The sequence below is a fragment of the Electrona antarctica genome, assembly GCF_951216825.1.
Source record: "Electrona antarctica genome assembly, chromosome: 7".
NCBI classification, from domain to species: Eukaryota; Metazoa; Chordata; class Actinopteri; order Myctophiformes; family Myctophidae; genus Electrona; species Electrona antarctica.
In genome coordinates, this window is record NC_136812.1 from 31923997 (window position 1) to 31948981 (window position 24985).

Below are 24985 nucleotides of genomic sequence, written 5' to 3' on the forward strand. Positions count from 1 at the left end.
TGTGTGTGTGTGTGTGTGTGTGTGTGTGTGTGTGTGTGTGTGTGTGTGTGTGTGTGCTTCCTGCTGAGTCCCAGTGATGAGCAGATGCTGGACCCTCGTAGCTACACAACGGGCATACTTATAGTGTGACTTCAAGTGGCGCTATCAGCACAAAAGGGGGATTGAGTTTGTCATTAATGCTCTCCCAACCTGAACCTCGGCTCATTCACGGCTGGAGCTTCAATCCCACTCGCTGCTCTCAACATTAATAAGCCCCGCGGCCATGTCCTACTGAGGGGTGTACCAGGAAAGCTCACCGCAGGATATCGGCTGTAACTCATTGTGCATATCGCCGCTGTCGGTTGACAAAGGGCATTGATTTACGAAAAAACTTTAAACATGCAGTGCCGTGAATTTTGTACCTTTTCTGTTTTCGATGTGAGTTAACATTACTGAGTCTAATAGACCCCCAGGTGTGGTTAGGATATTGAAATCTTCCCTGTGTATTTAGAGTTTCATCACGGCACTCCATCTTTAAAAATTTAAATATGGACGGAGATAAAATGTTGTTGCCACAATATGCTGCTGCCAAACTGTAAATGAGGAGAGAGTCTTTGCTGTCGTCTTTTAAAGAATGGAATTACATACTAGTTGGATGTGTTAAAGAGTGTTTACTTCTATGGCCTTAATTGTGTATTCATTTAAGTATGCAAAAACTAAAAGCATAAGCACTAAGTGTAAGTGCACTGTAATTCACTCTTCGCTAAGTCCCACCCAAGCCCGTTGTTGGCCAATACCACGTTAGCGACGGTTACTAAGGTAGAAAACTGGTCACGCTTGCATGCTGGTCAAATACCTGGCTCTCAAAGTCAGTCAGTTAGCACATAAGCGAACACAACAAAAGCTGATTCTGACAGTTTATGACATCAGGAAAACTTTTCGTCTTTTGATAGATTTATAAAGTAACTATTTTGGTTGGAGATATACAGTGAAGCGGTTCTGGTGTTCCCAACTCTCGTTTGTAAACAAGTCTCCATGCTGTTTGAGCACCCAGCTGCAGTCCCAGACATTTCTCCTAAAGTGTCTCCCTCAAACGCGTCCAAAATTGTGTATGGTGTTTGCGACAAGTGGACGAGATCAAATACATTTGTTTACATCCAACGGCCTGGATGGAAGGCTGAGACCGAGGCTACTTCAGAAGTGTGTGTACAGATTTGGACCAATCAGATCGTTTTGTAGGCAAACCGGAACTTCTTTCCACACAAACTTGTCAGGGTTGCCAGGTCTGCTTATTTCCCGCTACTTTTGGCTTAAGGCTAATAATTAGTGTATGTAATACATTACCAAAACATTAATTATCATAGACATAGGCCTACATAGTATTTATAATGATAAAGGCATACAATCTTTTTATTATGATTATATATGGTCATATGATTGTGTTTGTTTTGGCTTGTTTTTCTTAATTTGGCTTTAAGAGTTGGCTTGTTTTTGGAGGTGGGTTGGCTTATTTCTCTCACACAATGTGGCAACACTGAAGTCAAAACAAAAACAGACAAGACAACGTTGACATTTTTTATTAAAAATAAAAGTGAGTGAGTTTTCCTGATGTCATAAACGGTCAGAATCAGCTTAGTGTTCTAAAAGAGTGACTTTGAGAGCTGTTCCCCCGTTACAATGGAAGTCAATGAGAGCCTATTTTTATTTCTAATATGTACTATTAAACTGCACAACGGAGCGAAATAATTCATGGAACGGACTAGTTTGCTCATAACAAGGTAAGAAAACAAACCCTCTTTCTGAGATCCACACATGCTGTACAGCAAATATATTTATTGACATTGCTTAAACATTTTGACCAGCATTGCAAGCGTGACCAGTTTTCTACCTTAGTAACCGTCGCTAACGTGGTATTGGCCAACAACGGGCTTGGGTGGGACTTAGCGAAGAGCTAATTGCTTGTGTTGACATTGATTTGTTGTGCCCTTTAAGATTTCCATCAAGTCCATTATTAAGTCATGCCATTATCTGTCCATTAAGTCCATTATGTGTACACTCACAATGCCACTCCAAGGTCCGTATATGACAAAAAAGCTAAGTGTTATACTGTAAGAGAGTTACGTATGGCAGGGGTTGCACGCACGCACGCACGCACACACACACACGCACACACACACGCATGCCACACACACGCACACTGTACGGCGAGCCGTTTATTATTGTTGTTATTTCTGGTAATTGTTGTTTATTTCATAGTTATGGTTGGATAAATATATGTACTTGTCGCTATTTCCATATATATATTTATACTAACGAACTACTGGTCATATACACTTATGGAGCTAAGGTAATAGCTAATTGTATTCATGTATATCGTCTGCTGGTAGTCTTGTTTACGCTGCACTGGCCATAAGTCTCCACTATGGCCAGTGTTGCTGTTGTGTTTACTGTGCTTACTGCTTATCCCAGCTACAGACTAAAGATGTCCCTTCTCGCTTGCCATCTCTCACGAGAACCGGTAGAAGCTGCGTGAGGGCCTGATCACCCTCATTGGCCAAGCCGGTCATGTGACGCACTGGAGGCCTTAGTGCGTCTACTATAAAAGACAGTCTTTGCCTGGACTCCGACGAGACAACATTGCTTATTTAACTCCAGCTGTTATATCTATATCTATATCTTGTCAGTTAACTTTTGCTTATTTTTGGTTAGGTGAAGTTATTGTTTTGTTCGCCTCCTTTTCTTTTGGCAACACCCCACCACTATAAGTCCTCGACCGTTCTGCTTTAATATCCTTCTCTATAACTAATACTGCCTATTAGTTATCTTTATTATAAATGATAGCCAATGTACTTGAAAGTCGATTAACTTCCATCATTATTCCATCATTATTATTTGAGCTATTTGTACTGAAAACAACACTTTTGTAACTTTGTAACTTTTATCCTTAAGTGCAAGTAAAAGCATTTTTGAATTTGCAGTGGGTTTCCTGTCCATTTTATATGTTATGCGTACCCTTTACCCCTAGACTAATTGGTCCGTAACAACACACACACACACACACACACACACACACACACACACACACACACACACACACACACACACACACACACACACACACACACACACACACACACACACACACAGACAGACCGTGGTGGACACTGCTAAGCACTGGTCCGTGTCCTCATCAGAGAAGAGGACACCATCTTTAATGAAGACGGCGCTGGCCCTCAGGGTGAAGGAGGAGAACAGGTTGATGTGGATGTAGTTCCTGGTGCAGTGGAACTTCCTGCAGGCACAAGAGGAGAAGAAGAAACGACGAGATTAATTTTATGAAAGGAGAGCTCCACGTCTTTACATTTTATTGAGTTATTCTGCGTGTGAATCGTCTATAGTCTTGTGTTTTAATTTATAACTTTACCTTGAATGGGGTCAGCAGGGGGTGTGGGGGACAATTTTGAGGAAGTAAACATGCATCTTTTAAATCGGTTGTATCACTTCCTGCTTGAATGCTTGAGAGGAGAGTCCCCTGCCATGACCAAGTTAAGAGTACCCATTTCAACTTATCTTCATCTAACTATAAATGTGCCACGTCTCTGTCTGCGTGTGTGTGTGTGTGTGTGTGTGTGTGTACGGATGTAATGCATTTAACTCAAGAACAGTTTGCCCCACCAACTTCAAATTCGACACACGCGTTCCACACCACCGCAGGGAGTGCAGTGCCTGGCCTCGAGTCTGTGGCATACACCGTTGTCCAGAAACACCACAAAAGGCTCTGGCCAGGCTCTGCCAGTGGACCTAATGAGGCCAAGTCCTCTCACCTGTGTAATTTCCAGCCTCTGCCTCAGCCAATTGCCTCAGCCAATTGATTGCCACGGCAACCCCACACTTGCCAATGTAATGCTATGGTTAATGTGTTTGAATGATCCCTCACTCCTATTTGTGAGGTTGGCCAATTCAAAATATAGTCCTGCTACATATAGGCCTACAAAGTTTTATTAGAGAAGCAGGGGGTTTACCTGAACACGGTGAACACAAAAATGGCAGAAATGAGAGAGATAAGGGAGGTGGCGTATCCAGCGGTGTACAGCTGCTTTAAGTTGGAGCGGTAGGTTTTCTAAAATGGGGGACAAAAAGGAAAATGGATTCACACCAATGTAATGGCTGATTTACACAATTTGCACACTGTGTTGCACGCCCACAAATAAGCCGATCTACAAGCTCGCAGTCCTTTGCTGCATGACATGTAAGTTGACTATGTTCAGTTTGTAACACAGGCACGCAATTTAGTACACATCAGGCTTTAAGAACAACAACACACACACACACACACACACACACACACACACACACACACACACACACAGTGCCGTCGCTACGTATACGCGCAATACGCACTGCGAGTAGGTTAACACACCGAGCGGGGGTGCCAAGCCGACCCTCATAATAACAAATTTCGAGCGGCCGTGTGTGTGTCCTCACAAACGGCGAAAATAAGCCGCTTTGAATTTTGAATGAGGAAATGCAGCGCTCTTGTCGGGAGGGGGGCAGTCTGATCAGAATCGGGGATAAAAATGAATGACGGGGGGAGGGTATCAAATGCAGGCATGCATGGTCCCACCCTCCCCACCCCCCATACAGACAGACAGACAGACAGACAGACAGACAGACAGACAGACAGACAGACAGACAGACAGACAGACAGACAGACAGACAGACAGACAGACAGACAGACAGACCTGATGAAGGGCAGGTACAGGTCGAAACCTTTTTAAACATTTTTGAGTGCTCGGATCGCCGCCTTTTCTCATACATAAATGAATGTTCAACCCTGACCACATACTGCTAATGCTTTTACCTCTGATTCCACTTCTATATACTCATGGTCCTCACAGGCCTCCAGGTAGTTGGGATATTCGTCCGTCCAGCCATCCTTGGTGCAGTTTCGGTAGATGAACCCTGGGAAACACAGTTGTCGTTCATAAAAGGGTTAGAGAAGTCTACAGCAATAACTATATAGAGATCCTTGATTATAAGAGAAGATAGGAGACAGAGTAGGGTGGAAGGCATTTACCCAAAGGACAGGACATGGGTTATAAAAAGTTCTGAAACACACAAAATGAGAAGAGATATTTGGTATTCATTAAGTCAGCAAGAATGCTGGCTGTGGAACACAAACTAACACCAAATGAGGAAAGACAGCAATTTGAAATATGGTTGGTGAATAATGGGAAATATATGTAAATAGTACTAGGATTCACTGACCGATACATGAATGGGTATCTTTGCTACACCAGATACCTGCATGTAGCTTATGTACCTGTCAAAATACTTTCTTAATGTCAACGAAGTCCACAATCACAATGCCAGAGGGAGTTCAACAAACCACATGCAACCCAGATTCGGAAGTTCAAATTTCATTTTGCTCCTATGCCACTAAAATGTGGAACGCCCTACCAACAGCCATTTAGAAATGTGAATCCCTAGACTCCTTCAAAACCGCTCTCAAAGAGCACCTACGGGTGGCTGCAATTCGAAACTGGCCCCTGTAAAAAAGTTTAAGTCCCCCCCTATATTTCTATACTGTACACATTTCTGAGGGGCGCTATAGCCCCTCCTATGTCCAGCTTTGAAGGTGTGTGTAAACACATTTGCCTGATGAAGAGCTAGACTGCTAGAGGGTCGAAACATTGCATTTTTGCCTTTAATAAAGTAAGTCTTGTGGAGCTCTAGAAACAAATGTGCGGATGTTTCTTCCTCCTCTTTGATGTGTGTAAACACAAACATTGTCATAGCACAAACATTAAATGCCATTGATAATGAATGGCCAGCTTTGAGCATTTGTCCCAACACACACATTGAATGCCATTACAATTTACAATTTAGGCATTTGGCAGACGCTCTTAATCCAGAGCGATTTACAATAAGCAAGAACAAAAAACATAAAAAAGTCATCATGAATCCTACATAAGCTTAAGGACCTAACAGTGGAATATCTATTTAAGGAAACTATGTATACACTATAGAGTGCTATGTCTACATAAGGTGCTATTTAAGTTACATAAGTTGAGCCTGTGCATACGCCTGTAGGAGGTCGAGGCCAGGGCAAGTACTACGGCAAGTGCTATGGGCTAAGATGTAGTCTGAAGAGGTGCGTTTTCAGACTGCGGCAGAAGATTGGGAGTGAATCTGCAGTTCTGATTGTAATGGGTAGTGCATTCCATAGTTTTGGAGCCAGAAGGGAGAAGAGTTTGGGACGTGTGGAGCGTTGTCCTGGCATTTTTAACGAAATTACTTCCAGCTTCCCTGCGTCGGCTGATCTGAGAACACAGCTTTGATGGATGTGTTCTGGCCCCCCTCCCCCCATCAAACAAAATGTTTGGTCAAACCATATGGGCTTCCATTGGAAATGCATTGGAGCATGCGTAATCTTCCTCCCACCTTGAGTATGCCATCTTCATCAATGAAGGCGTTGAGACAATACAGTTTGTTGCGATGGCAGTGAAGCTCCCTTGCGTATGTAGTCTCGCAGGTGCTGAAAATGGGAATAATTATACTCTTGTCAAAATAGGAGAAATAGAAGAGTCCAGGCGTTGTCCTTGCTTTAACTAGAATTTATTGAAGGACAAACATGCATGACAAATTGTGACTTCAGTCCTACATGATGACAGAAGCATCTCTGACCAGAAGCATCCCTGACTAGATGTAAAGTCCGGAGGAAACATGACCATGTATATATGGGGTGTCTACTGTCTACGCACACGCGTATCAACTCCTCCATATGGGGTGTCTACGCACACCCGTATCAACTCCTCCTCTTTGTATACTTATACTGTATATGGGGTGTCTACGCACACGCGTATCAACTCCTCCTCTTTGTATACTTGCCCTTGCAAGGCTCGAATAATGACCCGCTCCGCCTTTTCCCTTTCTGCCACTGTGGTGAGGCCACATAATTTGCTCTTGCTGATATATCTGAGGATGAGAGCAATGGCTCTAATTGCTCGCGACCAGGTTGATAACTTGCACAAACGGTCGATGATGCTTCCTTGCTCAGTTGTTTCTGTGTCTAGAACCGGAGAGTTTCTAACTTCTGGATCTCCCACTACCAGCTCAGGAATGTAATCTTCTGATGTCTTAATTTCTCTTTTCCACAGGAACTGTGGCCCGGTGAACCAACTTGAAGAGGACAGTTCGCTAGCAGTTAGGCCCCTGGAGGCAAGGTCGGCAGGATTCTCGTCAGTAGGAAAGTATTTCCATTGCTGAGGAGACGTACTAAGGTGTATCTTCTGCAACCGATTTGCTACGAAAGTGTGGAATCGTCGTGACATTTCCTTCTTCATTTTGAAGTCTCAGGTAGGTACACTGGCCATACCCCGTCGTACTGGCACCAGCAAATGTATGTAGCTCTGTTTTGATTACTTTTCATAAATCTGGAGGTGTATAACAGCGCGGTATCTTAATCTTGTCTAAATTTGCCAGGTCACGTCTCCATCTTTTGTAAGGGAGGAAAACGATATGCACATCCCAGTTTTTAAATACGGTGCTGGATCCAAAAAGTAATCAAATGAAGAAAGAGTGGAATGTCCGCACACAATATAATTCTGCTCCCGTCCTTTATTTCAACCTATATACAACAAAGTTTCGCCCCTCCGACATACATACAAGAGAGGACACCGACATACATTTCCCAACATACATACATACCCAGCCGATCAAAGTAATGATCGGCAACCAACCAACTGCAAGTCCTTACTGGAATCGCCCCCGCAGATGTCAGGCGAGAGGCGGCCACACTAGCCGTCGCTCAGAAGGCACGGTTGAGCGAATCCCACCTCCACAAGGTCGTCACGGAGACACCACAGCGTACGTGCCTCAAGTCCCGGCGCCCTTTTGCCACACAGGCCCAGGAACTGCTCCGCACAACACCAGCCGACACCTCCAAGGCATCCTGGGTGAAGGCGAGATGGAGGGCCCAGTGGAAGGCAGCAGAACCATCCAGGCTTCACCACTACATCGAGGATCCCACATGTGTTCCTGGCCAGCACCTGCCCCGCAAGGAGTGGACAACCCTCAACCGCCTGAGGACAGGTGTCGGACGTTTTGGTGCAGCCATGCAGAAATGGGGTCTCACAGACAGTGCCCACTGCGAATGTGGGGACCCATTACAGACTGTGGAACACGTGCTGACCAGCTGCCCCATATACCGGCCACCGAATGGTGATCGTGGGTTAATTGACCTAGACAATGACACACTGGACTGGCTTGCTGCAACGGAGATGAAGGTCTAAGATCATACGACAGAAAAAGTAATGATGGTTTCCATATGCAGAAAAGATAGTTTACGATTTCTAATAATTACGTCACTGCATAACTAATAAATGTTCAGACAAACATTTGTTACAATGTTATTTGTGATGATATAGTTATCATAAGTCAATAGTATGGAAACATAATTATTTTTCTATACTTGTGTTTTTGTTTATTTTTTTGTATTTTCTTATTTCCTAGAAATTACAAATATCGAATTCCATACCTTTCCATACTTGTGTAGGAAGGAGCCCTGTAGAATGGGTCACCAAAATCATTAGGGGTCATGCTCTGGGTGCTCAGAGGTTTAGCAATCATAATCAAACCAGTAGTTTTCAAGATTATGTTGTTTGGAACCAACGTGTTGGATGTACGGACCAACACCGCCATCCTCAGAACACCACTACCAGTGCGGCTAAAATTAAATTACATTTAATAAGTTACATCCCGCAAGAGTCAAGTGTATATTGGCTTATTACTGATCATTCTGCAATGTTACAGACCTATGTAAATTGCTCCATTAGGGAAGAGAATGAAGTGGTAACAAAATAGATTGCCAAGTGCAAATTGACAAAGTTACTTTCCCACACACTGAAGGTAATGATTGCTGAACAGAAATAACCCTGCTGCTCGATTCATTAGGATTTAATGGACCAACATACAATCATTCTGCTCCTTAATAATTAAGACTGGAGTTGTCAACTCAACTCTCATCTCCCCTCACATTGTCTAGAGTGCATGATATCACATAATGCAAAGCAGTGGTTCTCAAACCTTTTTCATGTCAATTAAGGACCCTCAGTTGAATTACGGTATGCATTTGGCCACGAACCATGTGTGTGTGTGTGTGTGTGTGTGTGTGTGTGTGTGTGTGTGTGTGTGTGTGTGTGTCTGTCAGAATAATGGCATATTAGCCAAGGTACAACACCTAGGGCTCTATTTGCATCCAAGCTTTCTAAAGCCATGCATTCCACGTAAATTGCACGCTGCGTTCATGATTTGAGGCTTTTTGTTCAAAACGGGCAAATCCTGCAAACTTTGAAAGCCAATGTTAGCCAATTAGGATGGAATTTGAAATATCGGACAGTGTATATTTGTACATCTCTAAATGTTCTGATGAATTGAAAATGGTGGACCCTGTTGTAATGTAGTGTAATGCTTTATCATGGATAGTGGACAAAGTAACAGTTTTTGTATTGACTTGTGCTTTCATTTGAAATGTACCCATTCTTCATGTTTTTCCAAAAGAAGTATCTGGACATTTTAATATACAATATTACACATATTTAGGTCTGGATCACTGGCAGAGCGCCATGGATGAGACACATGCATCTCATATTTACCATTGGGCCATTACCATGTTCCAGCACACATCTGCTAGGCCAACACACAATCATACTGACCTACAGATGTGTGCATGTGCATACACACTCATGGAAATTCCCCTATAAGTAGTATGGTTGGACAGAGATAGACTCAGATAGACTGTAAGATAGAGATAGAGATGGAGTGGGACTCGGACTGCAGATGGTGATGGACTGCAACTGAACTCGCGGACTGGCAGTGGACTCAAATGGCCCTGTCCCTCGCACCAGACACACCATGTCAGACAGATTGACTTGTAACCTTTTCTAATAAACCATGTTTACTGAAGAGATGTTAATCTGAGTCTACCATGTTACTCATTCTGCAATATCACATCAAGTTCATACAGCACCCAATGCCTGGGTGGCAATGAAACATGGTCAGTAACTGTTTGTGGCTCTGGAATTGAATGCTGATGTGAATCTACAGTTTGTATGTTGTGTTGTATCTGCCGTTGAAGGTATGCAAGTTATAACGGGTACGTACACAGTATGTGTACGTGGATGCACTGCTATGAGTGAATTTTCAATTTTCTTTTGGTTCAAACTAGAGGTTTTGGGCTTTGACATAACGGCTAACAATTCCAAATGCTAATTTTCAATTGAAGACTAATAAACTGCTGAGGTCCTTCTTTCTTTCTTTCAATAATATCACCTAGCCCTACTTTACGGTCCTTTATACTATATCCCATTTGAACCTGTTACACCTATACATTTTAATCCAGGAACGCCTCTGTGTCATTTTAGTTGCTATAGTAACGTGATTTATTTTATTTTTATTATTATTAAAGACGTTATTATTATAATTTTTCAGAAACCGTAGGTGTTTTTAGAATCGGCCTCAGGTCTAAATAGAATATTTAAAGACATGTACAAACAACTAGGATGTAATGTCTTTGTAGTATCTATTCTGATATATTCTATTCGCAATCGCAACCGATGAACGCATGTGTTTCAGATAAAAGCACTACATAATAAATGCACCATTTACCATTTAAATTCACCATTTATTCAACATTATGTGTAGATATCACAACTTAACAAGTAGCCTACTTAAGACTAATAATTACTATTCTAAAATGGTTAGTCCCAATACTTGATTCAGATACTCAGATTCAGTACTAAATCTCACGATAATCTACACCTTAAAGCAGTTTATATCAATCCCAGGTGACGTTACATTGATCCCGCTAGGGATCACTAGGGAGGGGGAGCGCTTGATTTCTTTACAAACCCTGGCACTGCCCATGCTCATAGGACTACTGTGAATGGGTGGCTCCGTGCGGCCTTGTAAAGACAGCAAGCGCTTCCTATTCCCTCATCACTGAGAACAGCTGTTCGCTAAGTCGCTATGCTATAGCGTTTTTTTACATGATGTTCACAGACATAGTCTATCAGCTAAATCTGGATTAAAAAAATTATGAATTTCTATCGAATATGTTAGGTACCATGAGACTGACCTAACACATAAGTTGATATATGTGTTTGTTTGGCAAAGTTTGTCGTAAACAGACACAGCCTGGCTGGACTGGCTGAGTATGTCAAGGAGTATGTCAAGGAAGTGTCTCTCTCTGGTGGGCGCAAAGTGTAACTACTGTTGTGAATTTGGAATAGTTTTATGAGTTTAATATTGTTATATATGTTTGTAACCGTTTTAGAAAAGCAAAAAGCTGCGCAGGGTCCCAGGTTACCTGTATGTTATAATGTCTGAGGGGGTTTGAGACACTCCGCTGTGCGTCGTGTCTCACCACGCCTCTCAGCCATTATAAATACAAGGTAAGGTCAGGAGGTCTTTCTGTGCCTTATTGCTTTAGTAATTAGACACACATAAAATAAATCCCCCATAAGTTTAAAGGCGTAGTGAAACGGAAATGGTGGGCGTTTTATTTTGAAGTTTCAGCTCGTCTATGCTGGAAACGCTGGCTCTGACGTTTCTGAACCAATCAGAGCGTTGCATCCCTCCAGGCTATCGGTCCTATACGTCCGTCTCATGCACAATGGTTTGTTTACAAAGTGACAGAGAGACGGCAGAAAAGCCAGGGGATGTTTTTCTAACCTGCACACAACCTACTGTATATACGTATATTTTAGCGTGATGATTCGGTTGAAAATGAGTAATACACTGTCTGGATGTCATCTTCAATTGGATTAAAAACGGAGAATTTCTGTAATCAGTAGCACCTGTGTTCTGACAGACGCGCAGATATGGGAACCATTTTTTTTTGCATCCATTGTTAGGTATGCCCATATGATGACCACGGATATGGTCTAAAAGTGTGAAAAACATATTTTTCATTTCACTACGCCTTTAATGTCCCTGTCTCCTTACATGTTAAGGTTAAGTGACAAGCAACTGAAGAGTTTCTCCTGAAGCTACAGTATTGAACATAATATGGAAGACAGTCAAGGATGTTAACTAAACTATCACACAAAAAACTGCATTATTATTATTATTATTATTGATTGAATCAATCTTACTGTCTTGAATCAATCTTACATGTCTGCACAAATATCTCTACATTCCAAAACATGTACATGTACATGTGCGTGCACGCACACACACAGTTCCCATACATTATGCACACAACCAGCCAGCTGTTGAGAACTATGAGGACCTTATATCCTGTTCAGATAAAGCATGTGTGCATACATATACATGTAGACAACAATCTACATATCACATGCCTAATGCCTAATGCACAAACTGTATGTTCTCTGACTGTGAGAAATCCTTTAGCAAAAGCTCTTACTCTGTCTCAGATGACTGGAACGATGTAGGTGTTGAATATGAATGAGGGCGGGGGGGAGGGGGGGCATGTTCTCCCACAACATGGCCTGGAGTTAGATTGACGGAGCTCGCTCACAGTCCTCAACAGCAGCCATGACGCAGACAGGGTCACCCGGGCTCTTGGCAAGCGTTTGTGTGTGTCCCTTTATGTGTTTGGAAGGCTAAAAACTTGACAGTACGTGGTAATAATAGATACCAGCTTTGTGCTGCTCACAAACATGCCTGTCCGGCGCTCCTCAGCACCGGAGCTAAGCAGTCTGTGGGCGGTTGTCTGAATTTATCTTGCTGCCAGAGATTTTCCCAGTACCGGCCTTAGCGTTGTGCAGCCGGTGCAGGAATCTAAATCCCTGCAAGCGATGACGAGGGCGCGTACAGCGGTTGGCTGTGCCAGATAGCCTTGCTCACTGAAGGTCCAAGGGTAAGGCTCTGGGGAGGGCTGTGCTGTACATTTCCTACCGCTGCAGTTAACGAGCAGCACCAACTCCTTCCCCCGTGCATGGCTCCACTGTGAACTGTTTGATTTTCCATTAATTCATTATTTTCTCAGTCCGTGGCCTTTCTGTTAGTGAGGCCACGTATCTTAACCCAGTGCGTGGGAGAAGTGGCGTGTGAGCGCCTACCAACGCTTCAGTGGGCAATGCGTATGAGCTAAACTTTCACTGAAAACTCCACCGGGTGCTTTTCTCTAGTATTCTATTTTGTTCTCTTTCAAACTTTCTGCCAATCTAAATAAGTTTATGTCATATCATCATTCTTACATACAAGTGAGTCCCACCTACACATGCTCCACCACCACTCCTACAGTAGGCTATGTGCTTTAAGCTTAAATCCACTTTTTCCTTAATAAATTAAATGTTATTTTTTATCAAATATGTCAATATGCAACACTAACACAAATGTGGTCGTTGGAGGTGTTCTCCCTGCATGCTCTTCATTTGAGAAATGCAGATTTTGTGGTTGGGTAGGACCACTACAAGATGTATTTGAAATATATTTCCCCTGTCCAAACAGGCTTTCTGTCATTTAATTTACAGTGACAGTCTTATAGTGGCATAAAACAAACATGAATTGCCACATTATATTGTATGAATAAGCACGAGCAGGATAGCTTAAGAATGGTCGGAATGCAGCTTTAATTAAGATGTGTATGTTTGTGACATCATGGAGACAAGTGTCACTTGGGGCAACGCAAACAATTCACAAAGACCCCTTTACCCTCACCACACACACGCCCATGGATGCAAACGCAACACCACTTGTAAGCCCTCAAGTTTATCCATAGTTCTCAGCCACGTCCTTTATCTAAAGTCAACCATCTTATGAGTGGCCGCATAGGCATGTTTGTTTACTTTAGGTGAGCCAGCTGGACATAGCAGTTGGGAGAAGGTGGGGTCTTGTAAACAGTCTAGAGATTGTGGATTTCTGAAAGCCAAGTTCGTGTCAAGAGACGAGAGGGACAGGACCCTCTATGTCGTCTATAAAACACTGTGAAATCATAACATTGTTCCTAAGAGATAGCTATAGCCTAACCCAGTGTTTAGCTAAACGACAGATGCAATGGGCTTCCATTTATTGTACTGTAGACTAGAGTTTGTGCCTGCAAAACTTCCCACAGATTAATCTTCTTGATAGACAGAAAATGTACGTAGGCTACAGAAAAACAAAACAAAAAAAACACAGAATGCATAGCTTCACAATTCCTTATTGTGGAGTTGAGGTATTGTTGGGGGGGTATTGCTATCATTACTCCAAGCTGCACAAATGGTTACAGTACAGTGTGGCCTGAGAGCGGACGCATAATTTACCTGGGTGATTAGTGAAAAGCAGTGAGATGTTGGCACAGGAGACGCTGACCACCTGTCCCACCTCGGCACGGTGCCAGCAGCGAATGGTGTCCCAGAGCGTCCGACAGCCTAGGACAGGATGAGAGACAGTTAACACAGAGCCAGTCATACTTCAATGTTACTATACCTCACACAGTCCAGACAAGCAGTGGTGGAAAGTATAGTACATTTACTTATGTACTGTACTTAAGTACAATTTTGAGGTATTTATACTTTACTTGAATGTTTCCAATTTCCAGTACTTTTACTTCTACTCAGGGGCAGCCTTAGGAATCTGGAGTCCCGTTTTATGACCAAATGAGGCCCCCATATATACCTATGACATAATTATTCTGTTGAGCGTATTGACACATAGTTCAATATCACTCGCAGCCATTACTCTCGACAATTATGCAGCAACAACACGTCTCCTCATCCTGTCGTCCCTTCACAATAAAGTGTCTCCCATTTACCTCCCAATGCTGCACTTTTTTTTAAATAACAGGAAATAGTTGTAACTTTAACATCGTGGGAGAGAGCAAGGCAACGAGTGAGAGAGAGAGAGAGAGAGAGAGAGAGGGCCAAGGGTGGTGGGGGGTTGAATGACGTCTGGCGGTCAGTCGTAGTTCGGAGGCCCCCCTGAGGGTTTCAATTGAAACTGGTGAAACATAGCAAAGGCCTCTACTCCACTACATCTCAGAGGCAAATGTTGTACTTTTTACTTTAGTTACTAGTTACTTTGATTATTATTACAAAACATTGAACAATTCAGCCCTATACATTTCGCCTATTTGAAAATAGCCGATCTACAAACAAGCTCAATGCGACACTGGACATTCTGCATAATGAGTATACTTTCTACTTTTGGTACTTTAAGTACATTTCGATGCCAATACAATGCCAATAGTACATTTTGCATTCCAGACTTTGACTTTGTAACCAGGGGTCATCAATGTGTCCGTGGCAAGACTTGTCCATGTCCATACAGAACATGCATGCATGCCTAATGGCTGGCCATGGGCCTTGAAAAATCTGTCCTTATCAGCCCTGTTTATTTTTAAAAGCTTAGATTTTGTAACGACCTGTGGATGATGTCAATATGACAATCCTTTTCACTGTCTCTTATATTGTCTTTAATGCTTTGAAAAGTTCAAAGCATTCAGTGAATCACTATAGAAACACTGCGTGAAATCCATTGTGTGTGGGACGGCATACCCCAAGGTGACCGCAGGGGTGGGTAATTATTTTTCATGTAAGTATTTTTCCACCACTGCAGACGAGCGGCTTGTCTGACGAGTTCACTATACAGTAAACGCAGAGGGCCATAAATCACTTCCGCACTGAGGAAACGCTTCAAATTCGGATACATTCAGGTCCAAGTGAGGCAGATGGAAAGCAGGCGTCCTAATAATTCACCCAGTCATGAACTGAAAACAGTTTACAGCATCTGTAAAGTTTCCCGAATGTTAACACACGCACGCACGCACGCACGCACGCACGCACGCACGCACGCACGCACGCACGCACGCACGCACGCACGCACGCACGCACGCACGCACGCACGCACACACACACACACACACACACACACACACACACACACACACAACACTGGATATTTACTTGTGACCCATAAAAGTGGTTGCATGACCCAAAAATAGGTCCTGACCCATTTTTTGGGAACCATTGTAATTTAAATTGATTAAATTTAAAGTGATTGACTAATATCTTGCTTCTACTGGACCACTGCTATTTTCACTATTATCTTTTGAATCTTGAATCGAAACCCTGTACTGTTGAAAGATTGAAACCCATTCATATTGTTGTCAAAAAGGAGGCATTCTCTGACAGTTGACATGTGGCTAAAGGAGCTGGGAGGAGTGCTGCATTTGGAGAAAATTTGATTTACCCTGTCAAAAAGGGAACCCTTATTTCAAAACATCTGGTCACCCATTATTGAGATGCTTGTTATGTTGGACTGAAGTGATTGAATTCAATATTGTTCTGTCCCGTAATGTCATTTAATTAATGTATAGAATCTTTGATATATGTTTATATGTGTGGGTGTCTATGTGGGTACACATGTATACATACCGTATATGTTTTGTTTTCCATATCAGAAATGTTTTTTTTAATTGATTGTGATGTTGTTTGTGTCCTCGTGCGGTATAGTCATCAGCCATGTTAGTTATTATTTTATTGTTTTTGTCTTTTTCTTTGATGGTTATGTTTTGTCTCTTTTTATTGTAAGTCTCTTGTTTTGTTTGTTTGTATGTTTCTGCTATTATTTCCAATCTGTAACCTACTGGTTAAACATTCTTGAAATGCCTGTATACCAAAAATCATAATAAACAGATTTTGTTTTTGTTTTTTTAAAGGAGGCATTCATCTTCTAGGAATTAAACATCTGGGGGCTTTTCAAATATGGGCATCATTAAACATCTGGGGACACAAAAACGGGGGAGTTTTTTTAACGCTTTATCATGGAAAAACCATGCATGGGCTTCTTCTGTGTCCCAGCAGGTCACTCGACATAGTAAGCAAGCATCCATGCTATAGGCTACCTGCCATAAGAATTTCATGTCATGTCAATTAAAACTGCAATGTTGAGCCCCAGGCTTTTTCAGGGGCTATATGGAAATTAAAGGGATATTTCACTTTAAAAAAACTTCATAGTCTACTAAGGTTTATGTGAACACCCCAGACAGTTTTTAGGTTGCTTGATGCAGTATTTTATTTTGATATTTGATATTAATTTTAGCTTCCCCCGCCCCCTTCCTATACAAACCCATTGTAACTTCAAACTCCATTTTAACCATGTTAGATTCATTCATTCTTTTGAAAGTAAGCTACATGGGTAAGATTTCCTCTTCGATTAGGTAAATGCAGACCGTTTCCCACAGAGCAGGGAGAGCAGCACTTGTAGATTCTGTCTAGGCTTTGCTGCATGCGTGGGTGTACAGTATTGGAATCTCTCCGAGTGGCATTCTACTTAGCTGACACACTTGGATGCCTCGATACACGAATGAGCCTTGCTGTTAATGAGAATCACAATGTAGTGAACGCCAGTGTGTTCACAGTAGGCCCTATGCAAAAAGGCTTGATGTTCCAGAAATATCTTAGGTTAGAACAGGAGACAGTGTATTACGTTTCAGGCACCTCAGCTGTGGAACCTTCTCCCAGTTTCGACCCGTAAAGCAGACACATTCTATATGTAACATTTAAGACTAGATCAAAAACCTTTCTTTACGACAAAGCCTATAGCTAGATTTCTTGTTTTTCAGTACTCAGCAACCCTACAAAGTTAAAAGAGTAAGAACTGAGTAAAAGGCAAAATAGTTAATAGAGTAAGAACTGAGTAAAAGGCAAAATACCTATCCCTCTCCTCCTCTCCTCTCCACCTCCCCCTCCCCCTTCCCCTCCCCTCTTCCCTTCTTCCCCATCCTCTCTCTTCTTCTACTCATCTTCTCCTCGACTCCTTCTCTCTCCCCTCTTCCTCCCTTTGGTTGTGTGGGTTCAACTTCATGTCCCATCAGTGCAAATGTAATTAACACTGTACAGACTCACGCTCCAGTAAGGTCTGCCATTAACTCAACATCCGGGGAGCTGCTCAAATCAATTCAGATCAATGGGCTATATGCACACAGAATAACTCTTCTTACTTCCGGGCTACTTCCCTACTTCTTTCAAAGGTGTTACCGATGCTATATAGGCTCTGTTCCATTTAGTGTGCAGTGGTTCTCAAACTTTTTAATTTCAAGCATAACTCCGGGCCAGGGTTATGGAGTGTACAAATGGTACCAGCCCAGAGACAGCTAGTGTTGCAAAAATGGTCTGGCACTTTCTAGGATAGAGCTCTGCCTGACTGCCTCCCTCTGGCGGTCAAGGAGTTAATACATTGAGTGCCATCTGGTGGACACAAGTGGTGGTGCTTGGGTGCCAAGCTAAAATAAGGCCAATCCATGCTCTAGAAAACGCCAATGTTCCAATCGCGATCACCGGATAATCAGAAATGACCTCCGAAGTCCGAACATCCGCGATTAGTTCAAAACCACAGATAGCAGCGTAGTTTCAGAAAAAATAGCGTGCAAAGGCTGCGGCTAAAACAGAAGCTAATGGCTATGGAGAAACAAACACGCCACTTTCACTCTGACACCCACGCATGCATGCACGCAAGCACATACACACTCTATACATTGAGGAAGGATCTCGACTCTATCTTAATTATTCCATATCCATGTCAGGGTTACATATCAACTACGTAGGCTGAAGGTTAATGAAGAAAAGCCATTAAATCCATCTGTTTGACTACGGTAAGTACAAGGAAGGACTATTTGCCCAGTTCTCATCTAATTCTGATTAAGAAGGCGGGAAGGTGTCTGTGAGATCAACGTCTAGACATTCAATTCCAACTATAAATTAAACCAGGCGGTTTATTTCCTTCCATGTAAATTACTTGCTTCTCTCGCTTTTGACTCGTTTTGTTTGAGTTACCATGCAACAAAGCCCCTCATACCATTTTGAAAGTCAAATGGCGAATAAATGGGTTAATAAATACACCATGTGGGCTTTAACCCTCTAGTTGCCTCCTCCTTGCTGCATAAGCGCTCGGGTCACACCACACACACAAGTCCTAACAATAGGACCACAATGAAAACAAGTACCCTGGCTATTTTTGCGTTATCCTTTTTGCCTTAATGTCTTACTTTACCACGTGATGTTTACATTCCTGACTAATAGTGTCCGAACAATCAAATTCTCAACAAAGTAAGTAGGCAGGCTACCTGCCTTATGATACAATAACGTCATGTCACGTCAATTGAAACTACAGCGTTGAACCACAGGCTCCTCACTTTTGCCCGCAAATTTGGACCTTCCATATCACAACCATGTCCCTTGATCAGTATGACTTTGAATATGACTTCTACATATTGTCATTACTTCTGCTTACTGTTTGCACAATAATATTGTGGAGCTCATATCGTTTCATGAACTGGATGGGTCCCATAATTAGCCTGTTACTCCAGATGGACACGCTGACAGCTCTCCAGCTAATTAAACTGAGAAAGTGTACCTTGCTGTCATTTGAAGTTGAGCGTTTGAATGCAGCTTTGTTGGGTGCCAACAGTTATTACCTTCATTACACTAATTGATGCATTGTACAGTGGCAGGTTTGAAAGGAAGGCTGCATGCTAAACTTGAGCCCTCTGGTTTTCTATCTGGGCTTCTTCCGGCCTGATTTATACTTGGCTGTGTTTGTTGTGAAACCAAGTATAAAACCGTCATCAGGTCGTAATGATCCTATCCGAGAGAGTGTCCCGTACTTATTGAACCTCAAGTGAAACACAGTCTTCTTTTGCACGCTCAAGCTCTTGGATGTGTCTCCTTTCCTTTATTTCCCAGTTGTCCCATTTGGACTGGTAAGGGGGTCATCTTGTCAAACACCTTCACTAATGGGTAAGCATCAAATCCAGGGAGAGAGGGCCAGGAGATATATGTGGGCCTATACACATACACCTAAATACACACAGGACCAGTTTCTCACATGCAATAAGCACGCACCTATATACACAGAGTGAGAGAGAGGCAGAGATACAAGGAGAAAGAGAGGGAGAGAGCACTTCAGCAACAACGTAAGTGTAGGATGTTCTTGATCTTGTGGGCTTGTAGATTGGCTATTTTCAGCGAAGATATCTGGTGTTGGTAGTAAAGTAAAGTAGAGGCAGGGGTGTGCCAATATATCAAAGATATCATGATTGCTTCCTCCCGCGATATATTGTATCGTCCTCCCAGATTCTTGCCTGTTATTTTTTCATTTTCAGTTACAGCTATCGTGATATATCGTTGATGAAATCTCTTGCAATATATTGAATATCGTAATATCGCAATATTATATATCAAATATTGTGATATTATCATTATCGAGGGCCTAATATCGCCACAGATATCATATCGTGAGGTACCCATATCGTCCCACCCGTAGTATAGAACCCCTGGGGTGAACACAGGCCTCATGACGGCGGCATACAGTGAGACCGTCATTCATGGGGTTTGTGAGAAACACTGTGTTCTGTGCTGAAGGGCAGAGGCGTGCCGTCTCCGAGCTGCACATTTGATGTGTATCCGTGACAAAGGTGAATTAGATTGACCAGAGGTGGAGTGCATGTTTCATCTGTCCCATTTCCCGCCGCCCGTCAGTATATATCCTCCTCAGGCTTTAGTTTCTGTTGGCCGAGTGTAGCATTTGTCTTCCATCTTTTCATGTACGAAAGAGCAATAGGCTCTGTTCTTAACATTGTTAGCAACATCAGCAGCACAAAGCGCTCTATGGGGAAATATAATGTCCTCGCTCACCATAAGTGACATTATTAAGATTGAGAGGGACGATGCGGAGTGGGAAGGAGAGATAGAGAGGGAGAGCTTTTGCAGTATTATTCAATGTAATGATGATGTTCTTATACCCATGAGGAAGAATACTACTGATAAGGGCAGAGCTTTGGTATACAGTACATGTCAGTATATCAGACAAGTCAGACATCAAGCATGCCATGTCTTGGTTTAACCAGTGGATAATGATTATGGAAACCTAGAATTCTTTCAAATATTTAGACTGCATGTACACATCCCTCCCTGCATGGGTTCTCTCTATCTCTGTCTCTCTCTGCTCTCTCTGTCTTGTATTCTCTCCTCTCCTTTGTAGCTTCCCAACTCCAAAAGCAACACCCACCAGACCAACAAATGCACAAACTAGGTTTGCACCGACCAGAATTAGATTGATAAAAGCAATATCGCCAAGTGATGCATGCTGTCTCTCTGAATGTTGACGTGTCTTGTCTTGCATCGCAATAAACCAGTGGAAACTTGGTGGGTGTCGAGGTGGACAGGTTCGATTCAGGCAGATGGACACAAACAATAAATAATAGGTACTATCGAGACCACACACACACACACACACACACACACACACACGCGCGCGCGCGCGCACCCAAGCGTGCACTCCCGTTGTTCAGGCACACACTGTGTTCTCTGCTATGTTATAATTGGATATGATAATGACAACGGTGGCCACATGGAAATGAGAGAGGGCAGGACAGCCAATGGTGACCCATGATCCATGGAAATGCCAAACGAGGCTTTGAAGCCACATTTAAACACGCACGCATGCACGCATGCACGCACGCGCGCGCGCACGCACGCACGCACGCACGCACATGCACACGCACACACGCATACTCTCCCTCTCGAATGCAGTGACTGTGCTCCCTCTCTTTCTGTCTCACACACAAGAGAATACTACTCTGGTTGGCCATTGTTTACGTTTTGGCCTTGAACCGTAGGTCGTAAAATAAAAATGTCCTTTCCCCTGGATTCCTTGACTCATGGCCACGCCCATTGGCGTCAGGATAGATTTTCCGCCATTTTGAATTTTCTTCAAAACACACTCTTTGCTCCTCCACCTACAGATTTTGTCCAAATCTCACAAAAATTGGTACACATGATCTCTGGACCTATCCAATTAAAACACCACAGGCATCATTTTGATAGTCCGTATCGTACGGCCGACGGCCGTAATCGTCTTCCGAAGATAGTGTGAGAGGCCTATTTGACAAAAAACAATGTCCAATCTACCCCACATTTGAATTATCAATCAACCAATCAACTTTATGTGTTCAGACGCAGGGTCCAATAAAAACAGACAACATAAAACACTACATACAGAATAAATACATGTCGAGGGTGGTTTAACACAGTCCCGTTAGCGGGGGCGGACTTGTAAGAAATCAGCAAGATTTGGCTTTTGGTGACTAGTTTCTGAATTTTGGTGTGGTGTTAGGTATGGGTATAAGGATTTCAAAAAGCTGTGCAAACGCGTTAGGTATGGGTATAAGGATTTCAAAAAGCTGTGCAAACGCGTTGAAAACCAAAATAATTGATAAAATAGATTCTGTTACTATTGGGTGTGCTAAATAACATACTAAAATTTTAGGAACAACGAATAACCAGAAAGGCATCGTTTTCAAGATGGCGTCCACGGTGGCTGCTGGGAGCTTAAAATGTTAGTTTGCGATGGTTTTTGAAAACCTTATGAAGTTATGACCATATCTAACAGCATGCCAAAATTCAAAGAGTAGTTACCAAGTGCATAATTGTTATAATTTTTTACATTAATCACAGTTTATACAGTTTATATAGGCATTTTAGCTCCCGGCAGCGTCACGTAAAAAATCATAACAATTATACACTTGGTAACTGCTTTGGTAACACATCATCCGGTAGAGGAGGAGGCTCTGTGTTCCCAGAGCCTCCTCTTAATGGAGCTCATATAGCCGAAGTTCAGGAGCAGGACCACACCTCCAACGCAGCTACCTCCACCTCCTATCAAGCCACCTCCAATCGGGTCACCTCCACCTGTGCATATAAAGCCCATCCAACCCCCGGTTCTCCCCCCATTCTCGCTTTGTCATCCCACCCCCCCCCCCACCCTAATTCTCATTCTACTCCCTCTAACATCCCCTAACAGATCCCTAAGGGGGGTTCGTTGTGCCCGGGAGCACGGCGGATCCCCGAAGCATCCCCACCTCGGCTCAAATTACCCGACGTCCAGCTGGATGGCCAGACGACCCACATTGTTCGAACCGACTGTTTATGGACTTAAAAACACACAAAATGTATAAAATCAATGATTGTATTAATTGTAACACCACTCCTGTGGTGTGTAGATTGACTTGCACCTGCCCAAATGTGTTCCATGTGGGGAGAACTAAACGCTGTCTTAGGGACCGTCTGGCAGAACACAAATATGCTATCCGAACAAACGACCTTGTTTATATAGCTAGACATTTTAAGGATGTCCACAATAGTAATGACTAGTAATGATTTTTTACGTATTGTAGGTATATTAAACCCCTTAAAGGGGCATTCTACAAATTTTCAACATTTTAATAGTCATTAATATACCTTAGAGCTGTATTAATTGACTGTATTAATGTTACAATGAAGGTTATTTAAATGTTTAAATCAGAAAGTGAGAAAATTGAGGAGACCTCTCTTATCCATGGATGATTACATCTTTTATTCCAATTAAATATAATTTTCGTAAGCCTCTCTTCTGGCAGTTGGATAAGGCGATTCCATAATCTGATCATTTCACATCTCTGCCTTGTCAGGCAGCTTTCCCAACCTGTGTCACCTTCTTAGTGGTATACTTATGCACCCCGAGAAAACCTCAAAACATTGCTGCTAAATCTCATAACCAAAATCCCCAAACTTCTTTTCAGCTTTTCACCAAGGTGAAATATCGCACCCAATGAAAATGTTTTGCATCTTCAGACTTAATTCATCTAAGTCTGACTTTGACCTCTAACAAGTTTGTCCTTCACAGACAAAGGAAGTGCAATGTCAGGGGAGGGGACCCAATGTTATTTTGTATTCTAGTCTTTGTCCCTAAACCTCTCACCCTTCAACTGTGGACAGCTGTGTGTAAACATGTATGAATATTCATGAAAGCTGAATTAATTAGCGATAGCATTAAAAGTGTTTGAATGGATTTGATTATTTATTTATTTTCTTTTTTCCATCAAGCCTACTTCTTCAGCCCTCCCTGGACAAGCCTTTGTGTTTCAGGGTGTTTGTGCGTACGTGTTTGTGTCTAGTGTGTATTTTCTTGTGTCTTATTATCTGCACGCAGAGTGTGTGCGCGAGCGTGCGTGTGTCTGCTTGTGTGCTCGGCATGGCATTTGGGATGCATGCAACCAGCTGGACCAGCAGTCCCTCTTGACTGTCCCGTGTGCCGAGCCCGACACCCCTTAATTCCGCTGGGCCAGTTCAGGCTCCAGTGGGCTTGTACATGCGTCCTGATTCTGAATGGTACTGTTGTCACATCTTGCTTGGAATGATCACAGCAAATGGTGACAAATGATGCAATCAATTCAGAGTAATACACAGCTGTGGTGCTCATCATCTATCCCAGGGGTAAGAACTAAGACTGGATACCTTTCACTATGCACCTTCTGAGTTACACCAGAGAGATGGGATGGGACTGGGAGGGGAGGGCATTTGCCTAGAATGGGGGAGGAGGGGGGTACACTTGCCTGGAATGAACCGCACTGAATGCTCCACCTTGTGGAGTTTAGGCCAGGCACAAACGCAGAGAGACGTTTTCCTACACGATCGCTGTAATTTTCCAGTGCCACCTTCTGTGACGCATGCGGAACTGCCTCTCACCCTGTATGGTATAACGTTAAGCATTAGACTTCCAATCCCAACACATCGGGATCAAATCCCTCTCCCGGTGCTGTTTATTTATCTCAAATCTACTAATCAAATGATTCCCGAGAGCGGCACGGCTGCAGCTCACCGCTCCTTGGCTGCGGCTCACCGCTCCAAGAGATGGGTCAAATGCGGAGAACAAATTTCACTGCAGTAACGTGTGTGACAAATCGTACAACTTTGACTTTATCTAAAATGCGTTGCAAATTATGGATAAAGGATTAAGGTTAGTCTTAGGCATAGTTTTTGTCTCCCCCAGCAAAGCTGACCACTTGGCCCACTCGGTGAGAACAGACTGCAGCATAAAGAGAGAAAAAACAGGAATATCCAGGTGCTCACCGGAGATATAAAAGAGTGCAGCAGTAGTTAGGCAAAGAATAGTTAAGACGGAGGTGCGCCACCTCTAGCGGACTTGAGGAAAGAGAGGCACCGCCGAGCAAGGCGCAGAC

At 42.9% G+C, this 24985-nt stretch overlaps 1 protein-coding gene across 1 annotated transcript in view; it reads right to left on the reverse strand.

The window, feature by feature from the left end:
- The window catches only part of ghrhrb (growth hormone releasing hormone receptor b), a gene marked incomplete at its 3' end in the record, with an annotated part of 46646 nt that overhangs the window by 8290 nt on the left and 13371 nt on the right, over positions 1–24985 (reverse strand). Inside the window, exons 3-6 of the mRNA XM_079505462.1 lie at positions 14250–14357; positions 4841–4941; positions 4002–4099; positions 3145–3271 (exon numbers count right to left, since the gene is read on the reverse strand). Coding sequence (XP_079361588.1) covers positions 3145–3271; positions 4002–4099; positions 4841–4941; positions 14250–14357 — 434 coding nt within the window. The remainder of the gene's footprint in view (positions 1–3144; positions 3272–4001; positions 4100–4840; positions 4942–14249; positions 14358–24985) is intronic.